We start from the raw sequence: 10,029 nt of genomic DNA, 5'->3' as shown, positions 1-10,029 counted from the left end.
TAAGATCCAGTAGCACTAATAGATAGATACAACCATGATGATAGAAGCAGGTCGTTTGTAACTCTAATGAGAGCAGTCTCAGTACTATGATACGGTCTAAATCCTGACTGGAATTCCTCACAAATACTATTTTTCTCTAAGAAGGAATATAATTGCGAGGATATTACCTTTTCTAGTATCTTTGACAGAAAAGGTAGATTTGAGATCGATCTGTAATTAACTAAATCGTTGGGGTCAAGTTGTGGTTTTTTAATGAGAGGCTTAATAACAGCCAATTTGAAGGTTTTAGGGACATATCCTAATGACAGTGATGAATTAATAATAGCCAAAAGAGGATCTATGACTTCTGGAAGCAGCTCTTTTAGTAGTTTAGATGGAACAGGGTCAAACATACATGTTGTTGGTTTAGATGATTTAACAAATTTATACAATTCTTCCTCTCCTATAGTAGAGAATGAGTGAAATTGTTCCTCAGGGGATCTATAGTGCACAATATCTGATGTATATTACAATTTTATCTCTGATAGAATCTATCTTGGAAGTAAAGTAGTTCATAAAGTCATGACTGCTGTGCTTTTGGGAAATGCCAACACCTGTTCATGCTTTATTTTTCGTTAATTTAGTGACTGTATTGAATAAATACCGGGGGTTATGTTTGTTTTCTTCTAGAAGAGACGAAAAGTAATCAGATCTAGCAGTTTTTAATGCTTTTCTGTAGGATAGGGTATTTTCCCACCAGGCTATACGAAATACCTCTAGTTTTGTTTTCCTCCATCTGCACTCCATTTTCCAGGCTGCTCTCTTTAGGGTGTGAGTGTACTCATTATACCACGGAGTCAGACTGTTTTCTTTGATCTTCCTTAAGCGTAAAGGAGCAACTGTATCTAAAGTGCTAGAAAAGAGAGAGTCCATAGTTTCTGTTACATCATCAAGTTTTTCTGCGCTGTTGGATATGCTGAGGAATTGAGATAAATCAGGAAGATTACTTACAAAGCAGTCTTTTGTGGTTGAAGTGATGGTTCTACCATACTTGTAACAAGGAGTAGAATTTACAGTTTTAGCTATATGGAGTTTACACAAGACTAGATAATGATCTGAGATATCATCGCTTTGCTGCAGAATTTCAACACCACTAACATCAATTCCATGTGACAGTATTAAACCTAGAGTATGATTTCGACAATGAGTAGGTCCTGAAACGTGTTGTCTAACCCCAATAGAGTTCAGAATGTCTATGAATGCTGATCCTAGTGCATCTTTTTCATTATCGACACGGATATTAAAATCGCCAACAATTAAGACTTTATCTGCAGCCAGTACTAACTCAGATAGAAAATCAGCAAATTCTTTAATAAAGTCTGTATGGTGCCCTGGTGGCCTGTATACAGTAGCCAGTACAAACATCACAGGGGATTTATCACTAACGTGTTTCTCTAGATAATGTTATACGCAGCACCATAACTTCAGACAAGTTATACTTAAAGCCTGCCCTCTGAAAAATACTGAGAATATTGCTATAAATTGTACCAACACCTCCCCTTTTACCTTGCGGACGCGGCTCATTTTTATAGCAGTAGTCTTGGGGGGTGGACTCATTTAAAGTAATGTATTCATCTGGTTTTAGCCATGTTCCTGTCAAGAGCAAATCTATATTATTATCATTGATCAAATCATTTACAAAAAGTGCTTTTGTAGAAAGGGACCTGATATTCAGTAAGCCAAGCTTTATCAATTGTTTCTCTGTATTGTAAAAAAATTGTATTTGTTGAACATCAATTCAATTGTTACTCTTAATTTGGTTTGGACGTTTTCTGTATTTTCTAGTTTGGAGAACAGACACAGTCTCTATAGTGTGATATCTGGGTGAATGAGTCTCTATGTGCTGAGAATTAACTGACTTCTGTGACGTAAGGTGGCTAGCAGACGGTCGGTTTAGCCAGTCTGTCTGCTTCCTGACCTGGGCCCCAGTTAGTCAAGTGGGGTGGTGATGGCGCAGTGGATAAGACACATGCCTTTGGTGTGAGAGACCCGGGTTCAAATCCACTGTGAGACACCAATGTGTCGCTGAGCAAGACACTTAACCCCTAGTTGCTCCAGAGGCGTGCGACCTCTGACGTATATAGCACTGTAAGTCGCTTTGGATAAAAGCGTCAGCTAAATGAATAAATGTAAGTACGAACTCTAAGACTATGTGCCATATTTCTAGAGAGAAGAGCGGCACCACCCCAGGAGGGAAGAACACCATCTCTTTTCAACAGGTCAGGTCTGCCCCAAAAGCTCGTCCAATTGTCTATAAAGTCTATGTTATTCTGCGGGCACCACTTAGACATCCAGCCATTGAGTGACGACAGTCTGCTATGAATCTCATCGCCACAGTAAGCAGGGAGCGGACCAGGGCATATTACAGTGTCTGACATCATACGTGCAAGTTCACATACCTCTTTAACATTATTTTTAGTGATCTCCGTCTGGCGAAGTCGAACATCATTAGCGCAGACGTGGATAACAATCTTACTGAATTTACGTTTAGCATTAGCCAGCACTTTTAAATTTGCCAAAATGTCAGGCGCTCTGGCTCCCGATAAACATTGGACTATGGTGGCTGGTGTCTCTGTCTTCACATTCCGTACAATAGAATCACCAATAACCAGAGCACTTTCATCGGGTTTCTCAGTGGGTGCGTCACTGAGTGGGGAGAACCTGTTTGATGTTCTGATCAGAACGGAAGAGTGGTGTTTTGACCCGCGACTAGACCGCCTCACAGTCACCCAGCTGCCCTGCTGCACGGGCTCAACCGGAACCGAACAATGTACAGGACTCCCTGAGCTAGTCGCATCCAAAGCAGTATCTACAGCCCTCACATTCTTACTGTCCTCAACTAAAGTTTGGATGCGTGTCTCTAATTCTGAAACCTTCTCTGTCAGCCTAACTATTCCCTGCATTTATCACATGTGAATCCCTCATCGCCGACAGAGAGAGATAAACTATACATGTGACATGAAGTGCAAACAACAATAGCAGGAGAAGAAGCCATTACTCACCGTGACTGATGAATGATACCAACTTAACTTACCACTGTTGTTTGATGAACCCGTGAAAAACGGAGTGAGAAAAAATAAAACAATAATAGGCGCGAATAGAAACGCGAATGGAACCGCGAGTAACAAGCTAACCAGCTGATGCTCTGCACTCGCGGTTTTAAAAAGTGAACGATCAAATTAGTTAGATTAGTGTGATAGATAATACCAGAAATATGGTGGGAATTAAGTTATATAATATCACTTTAAACAACAGAGAGTGAAAGTAAGGTTCAATAAAAAAGCGGAGCTACAAACGCAAACCTCTCAGACGCACAACAGACAGGGCTAGGATAGTCATTTAAAGCACTTCAGCAAATCAGTGCATTAAACCTCATGCAACATACAGTAAACGACTTGAATTGCTTGACACGATTCAGCTATAACAATGAAAAGAAAGTGCTAAGTTTTTTTTGTTTGGTTTTTTTTTTGGCCTACATGGGCACACCAATGTTTTGTTTTGTTTTGTTTTACACAACCAACCTAAAATTTGGATTAATTATGATTATGATTCATAATGACACATCCATCCCCGATGCACTCAACCACTTTTATTCACGGTTTTAAATGCAAAATGACACACTTGCACAAAAACTGGCCACACCTCCCAACGACCAAGCACTCTGTCTGTCTCCAACCGACGTAAGGAAGACCCTATTTAGAATTAACCCACGCAAGGCTGCGGGTCCTGACAACATACCTGGCCATGTTCTGAGAGACTGTGCTGCACAGCTGACAGATGTCCTAACAGATATCTTCAACACCTCGCTGAGCCAGGCAGTCGTCCCCACATGTCTCAAATCCACAACAATCATACCGGTACCAAAGAAATCACCTGTGTCCTGTTTAAATGACTACTGTCCCATAGCATTGACTCCAATCATGACGAAGTGCTTTGAGAGGCTAGCCATGCACAACAGCTCATAAATAAACTAAAGCTGCTGGGCCTTAACAATTCCCTGTGTAATTGGATGCTGGACTTTCTAACCGGAAGACCTCAGTCAGTCCGTGTCGGCCACAACACCTCGAGCTCTACCACACTGAGCACAGGGGCCCCACAAAGCTGTGTGCTTAGCCCGCTGCTCTTCACACTGCTGACCCACGACTGCACTGCCAAGTTCAGCTCCAACCACATCATCAAGTTTGCTGATGACACAACAGTGGTAGGTCTCATCAGCAACAACGATGAAACGCACTACAGAGAGGAAGTGGCACAGCTGGCTGAATGGTGTGGCACTAACAACCTGTCCCTCAATGTGGAGAAGACAAAGGAGGTTGTGATGGACTTCAGGAGAAACTCCGTTGACCACCCCCCACTGACCATCGACAGCTCGACTGTGGAGAGAGTCAGCAGCACTAAATTCCTGGGGGTGCACATCAAAGAGGATCTCACCTGGACCACCAACACCATGTCACTCTCCAAAAAGGCACAACAGAGCCTACACTTTCTCCGCTGGCTGAAAAGAGTAAGTCTCCCTCCACCCATCCTCACCACATTCTACAGAGGCACCATTGAGAGTGTGCTGACCAGCTGCATCACTGTCTGGTACGGGAACTGCAGTGCTGCTGACCGCAAGACCCTCCAGCGGACAGTGAACACAGCTGCAAAGATCATCGGTGCCCCTCTCCCCTCCATCCTGGACATCTTCCTTACACGATGCTCCAGCAAAACCAACAGCATCGTGAAGGACTCCACCCATCCCTCCCACAGTCTCTTCCAGCTCCTACCATCAGGAAGACGGTACCGGAGCATCAGAGCCCGCTCCGCCAGACTGCTCAACAGCTTTTACCCCCAGGCTGTGAGAGCCCTGAACTCAAACCACCCACCCCCCTCTGAAGCCCCATGCAAACCCCTACCTCCTGAAACACGGACCACTCCCCAACCCAAACACCCCCCCCCCCAACCTTACCACACCAAAGAAAAAACTGTATGGAAGTTTTTTTTGTGCAATTGGAAGTGTGCTACACACAGGTGAGTGGGCCTGTACAAACCACCTGTAGTAACACGCTCTCCTCTATGTGCACTAGACACTTACACACACTGCTGCGTGAACACAATCCCACACAAGACTCAGCAATATATGTATGTTTACATGCTCATGCACTACAAATCATCCTGCACTGTTCCCCAACCAGCTGCTTGACTCAAAATGTTTCTCTTTGCACATGTATAGTATTTGTGAAGCATTCGTATAGTTTGTATTTTTTATCTTTTATTTTTTTAGTTTGTATAGGGTAAATATTTATATATAGTATACTTATAGTTAAATCTGTCAGTAGGTTAGTAGTGTATAGGTTTATAGTGTTTTTTACTTCATTGTTGTATGTCTGTATTTATGTAGCACCGTGGTCCTGCAAGGCACGACATTTCGTTCCACTGTATGTCCCCACATGTAGCAGAATGACAATAAAGCTCAACTTCAACTTGTTTTTTTTTTTGACAGAAATCTCTGACACTGAAGACTGGAGTAATGATGTTGAAAATTCAGCTTTGCATCACAGCAATAAATTACATTGTAACAGATATTCACATAGAAAACTGCTTTTTAAATTGACAATTTGAAATGGACAATTTGTACTGTATTTTTGATCAAATAAATGCAGCCATAGTGAGCAGAAGAAACTTCTTGCAGAAACATTAAAAAAATCTTAATTATTCCACACTTTTGACCAGTAATGCGCTGCCTAATTGTAACTACATTGCATGTTTTCAAAAAATATGATAATTAATCAGAAGGTGAAAAAAAGAAAAAACAAAAAAAAAACAATACATGCAATACTATTCTATTCTTCTACAACCCGCCAGTTTTTGGTAGACCTGATAATAAAGAGCCGTTAATGTACTTTTCATTTAGGTCTCTGTATTTGTTTGAACTTTAAATACTGCAGATCATTAAAGAGAAATACATTACAGTATTTATCGACTATTTAAAACATGGCTATAAGAGTCCCTTCATAATTCACGGGCTGATATTCTTACGAGTCACACATCTTTACAGTAACAGCAGAATACACATCAATTCACAAACACATCTCAGATTCTTTAAACGTACATGTAGACAATTAATTACGAGAAAATATCTATAGTGCATCTTAACTATTCACTGAGGACATAACAGATCACAGAGACGCCGTTCGAGCGTCTTAAACTAAAACGCCAGTGCTTGTTATATTTCGATGGTTAGTGAACATTAATTCAGTAAAATCACATTTGATGAAAATGTTAAAAGCAACACAGGAGGAGTAACATTGACCGGAGTACAGTACAGTGATTTCCAATACTCTACACTACCTGTCAAACTATTTTGAACAGTAAGATTTTTAATGGTTTTTAAAGAAGTCTCCTCTGCTCGCCAAGCCTGCATTTATTTGATTCAAAATACAGAAAAAGCAGTAATATTGTGAAATAATAAATATTATTTACTATTTCAAACAGCTGTTTTCTCTGTGAATATGTGTTAAAGTGTAATTTATTTCTGTGATCTGCAGCTGTATTTTCAGCATCATTCCTCCAGTCTTCAGTGTCACATGATCTTCAGAAATCATAATAATATACTGATTTACTGTTTAAGAAACATTTCTGATTATTATTAGCAATATTTAAAACAGTTGAGTAAATTTTTTTTCAAGATTATTTGATGAATAGAAAGATCCAAAGATTTATTAAACCAGCATTTATCTGAAATAAAAAGCTTATGTAACTTTATACACTATACCATTCAAAAGCTTGGAGACAGTATAATTTTCTTTTGTTTGGGAAAGAAATTATAGAAATTAATACTTTTATTTAGCAAGGATGCTTTAAATTGATCAAAAGTGGTGATAAAGTTATTTATAAAGTAACAAAAGATTTCTATTTTAGATAAACAACTTTCTATTCATCAAAGAAACCTGAAAAAAAAAAATCTACTCAGCTGTTTTCAACATAATAAGCAGCAAATCACAACATAAGAATGATTTCTGAAGAATCATGTGACTGGAGAAATGATGCTAAAAATTCAGGTTTGAAAGCACAGGAATAAATTGCATTTTAAATATATTCAAATAGAAAGCAGTTATTTTTAATAGTAAAAACATTTCAAAATTTTACAGCTTTTGTTGTACTTTGGATCAAATAAATGCAGGCTTGATGAGCAGAAGAGACTTCTTTAAAAAACATTAAAAATGTTACTGTTGAAAAGTGTTTGACTGGTAGTGTGCATCTATAAAGCCTGGGTCTAAGGGAAGCTCAGACTCGATTGTCCCCGTTCTGGACGTACTCTGGCAGGCTGTTCAGCGCCGTCTCCTCGCTCTTGGACTGCAGGGGGTTATCTCCTTTCCTGCAGGACTTTTTGGTGGCTCTGGACAGCCTGCGTCTGAATGTGTCTCCAGCCAGAAAGTACAGGATTGGATCCACGCAGCTGTTGAGACTGGCCAGTCCACGGGTCACCTGGTAGGTGGCATAAACGCGGTTGTTGAAGGCACACATTTCTGGACTCTGGAAATACAGTCGTGCTCTCATGTTGAGGTTCTTCATAACGTGGAAGGGCAGGTAGGAGACGGCGAACACTGTAAGCACGATGATGACCAGGTATATGGACTTCTTCCTCAGCGGTGCGTTGTCCATGTCGTTGCATATGAGGGCTTTGACGATGCCGCCATAGCAGCTGAGGATGATGATGAACGGGATGCAAAAGCCAAACACCGTCATGCACATGCTGTAAATGAAGTATCCAGGCAGCTCGTCTTCGGTTGTGGTGTCATAACACGTCGTTAACCCCTTCTTAGGGCCGGTTCGCGAGTAATAAAGTATGGGAGAGATGCCAACCACGACTATGAACCAAACGAGTGCGACGGTGCGAACAGCGTTTTTCTTTTTTAGCCTCCCGAGCGATTTGAGCGGATGCACGACGCCAGAGTATCTGTGCACGCTGATGCATGTGAGGAACAGGATGCTTCCGTAGAGATTGACGTGGAAGATGAACCTCTGCAGTCGGCACAAGACGTCTCCAAAAATCCAGTCCGTTTTGTTGAAGTAGTAGAAGATGAGGAATGGAAGCGAGAGCACGTAACAAAAATCTGCCAGCGCCAGGTTAAACATGTAGACGGAGATGCTGCTCCACGGCCGCATGTGACACACGAACATCCAGATGGCCAAGCTGTTTCCGATGAAGCCCGTGAGGAAGACGATGATGTAGACGATGGGGAGATAGTAGAACTGAAACCCGGTCTTGGTTAACGAGCATCTCGCCGTGTGGTTGGAAAACTCGCTCACGTTGTTCATGAGCGACGTCAGGTTACTAAACTCCGCCGTCATGTTGTCAAGGATCAGCAGGTCTGCGATCTATGAGAAAACGATTCACCTACATTATTAACCTGTTCAGACTCAAATATGCTCCAGAGACAAGCGTTTTTATCATAGATTATAATGCATTAAATACTTTCCCCTTTTAATTGTTTTTAATCGTTCCAATATCCATTAGAACATTGATTACACGTCATTAACTAACTGCATGATTTTTACTGTACATTTCTACCATATAGACATCAACTTGAGATAGTCAGCACTGAATATAATATAGAAACTTTAACTCTCTGTAAAGCTGCTTTGGGACGATTTGCATTGTGAAAATCTCTATACAAATAAATTGAATTATGAACGTTTAAAGTTAAAAAAAAAGCTTTAATAAAATGAAAGTTGATGCATTATGCATTTGGGCTGTTTTTCTAACAAAAATCAATATTTTTTTAAATATACACAAATAGTAAATGTTAATAGATTAATAGCTAGAATGCAGTACTGACTTTGAATTTCACTGAAATCAGAAAAAGATAAAACACCGTAACTGGAAAAATGCAAAACAAAGATGCTTATGGCATAAATATAGGCAAGCAATGATTATATGGACTCATATCTGCACTTACTGCAGGGCCAATAACTTCATTAATAACTTCTCAGAGCAGCTTATGATATGTATATCATATTTACCTATATATACGCCACACACCCACAGCTTTGGCATATTACCAAAGAGACATTAAAGTTGAGTGCATGTTTTTACAGGGTGAATGTTTTTCAGATTGTATATTTGATTTTTAATGCACGATCTGAAGATATGACTTCATTTAAGATTGCACAGTAAAATGATTATTATTCACATTATTTCTAACGAATTGCTTGTTTTAAATAGACTATTATAGTTGGATTCTGTCTCGTATCCTGCGCCATATCTTCATTTTTGTAGAATTTACGTCACAAAGCATGTGTGCGTGATTCTGGACTTGGTTTAGAAGCATCTGATGTGGCAGTAAATAACAGCAGTTATAATAACCCTCTTCAGTAGGGACATGAACATGAAAACAATACAATAATAAGTCATTTGGCTCCGGAGCAGCCATTGCGAAATCAGCAACTCGTTGGAACCGAAGAGCAAAAGTCGATGTCACTCACCAGCAGCCAGAAGCGCGTTCATCCCGCATTCCTCCAGCGCGTTCAGCGGAACCGACAGCAGCACGCATCAGAGCCCGCGTCCCCGACTCTCTCTCGCACCGACACCGCCACCGGAGAACACACGACACTCACTGCTGCGAGCGAATCCCTCTGGCTGAACCGGCTCTTCTTTAATGATTCATATGAATCACTGTACGAGGAGGAATGCAACTATAAAGAGGCCGAGTCATAACCCATCTCGACGCATTTAGTGTCTCCAATACAAGTGACGCCATCGAGTGGAACAGACTTCCACTAATCCAGTCATTTCGAAGGCAAAACGTGTTCCAGTTTACCTGAATTCACCTCATAAATATACGTAGGCAATGACATATTAATAAATAGTAATAGGCTATTTAAGTAAACATTTGTGCATTATAAAACAATAATTAACTGAAATAACTCAAGCCATAAAATCATAAATAAATCATAGATTAACCCTTTATTCTGAAATAAATCCGTCGTTATAGTAAAGTTTAGTAC

The 10,029-nt window shown here is 40.4% G+C and overlaps 1 protein-coding gene across 1 annotated transcript; it reads right to left on the bottom strand.

Annotated features, from left to right (window-relative positions):
* Positions 1–5,305: 5,305 nt before the first annotated feature.
* Positions 5,306–9,715, bottom strand: LOC306888151 (P2Y purinoceptor 1-like). Its single transcript, XM_079446311.1, has 2 exons — positions 9,508–9,715; positions 5,306–8,400 (listed from the first exon to the last, which is right to left on the bottom strand). The coding sequence occupies exon 2, from the start codon at positions 8,371–8,373 to the stop codon at positions 7,306–7,308; it is 1,068 nt and encodes a 355-aa protein (XP_079302437.1). The 5' UTR covers positions 8,374–8,400; positions 9,508–9,715; the 3' UTR covers positions 5,306–7,305.
* Positions 9,716–10,029: the final 314 nt, after the last annotated feature.

Source organism: Barbus barbus (assembly GCF_936440315.1).
Source record: "Barbus barbus genome assembly, chromosome: 22".
In the NCBI taxonomy this organism is placed as follows: Eukaryota; Metazoa; Chordata; class Actinopteri; order Cypriniformes; family Cyprinidae; genus Barbus; species Barbus barbus.
Note: the sequence above shows the minus strand (reverse complement) of the source record. Positions and strands in the feature narration are given on the sequence as shown.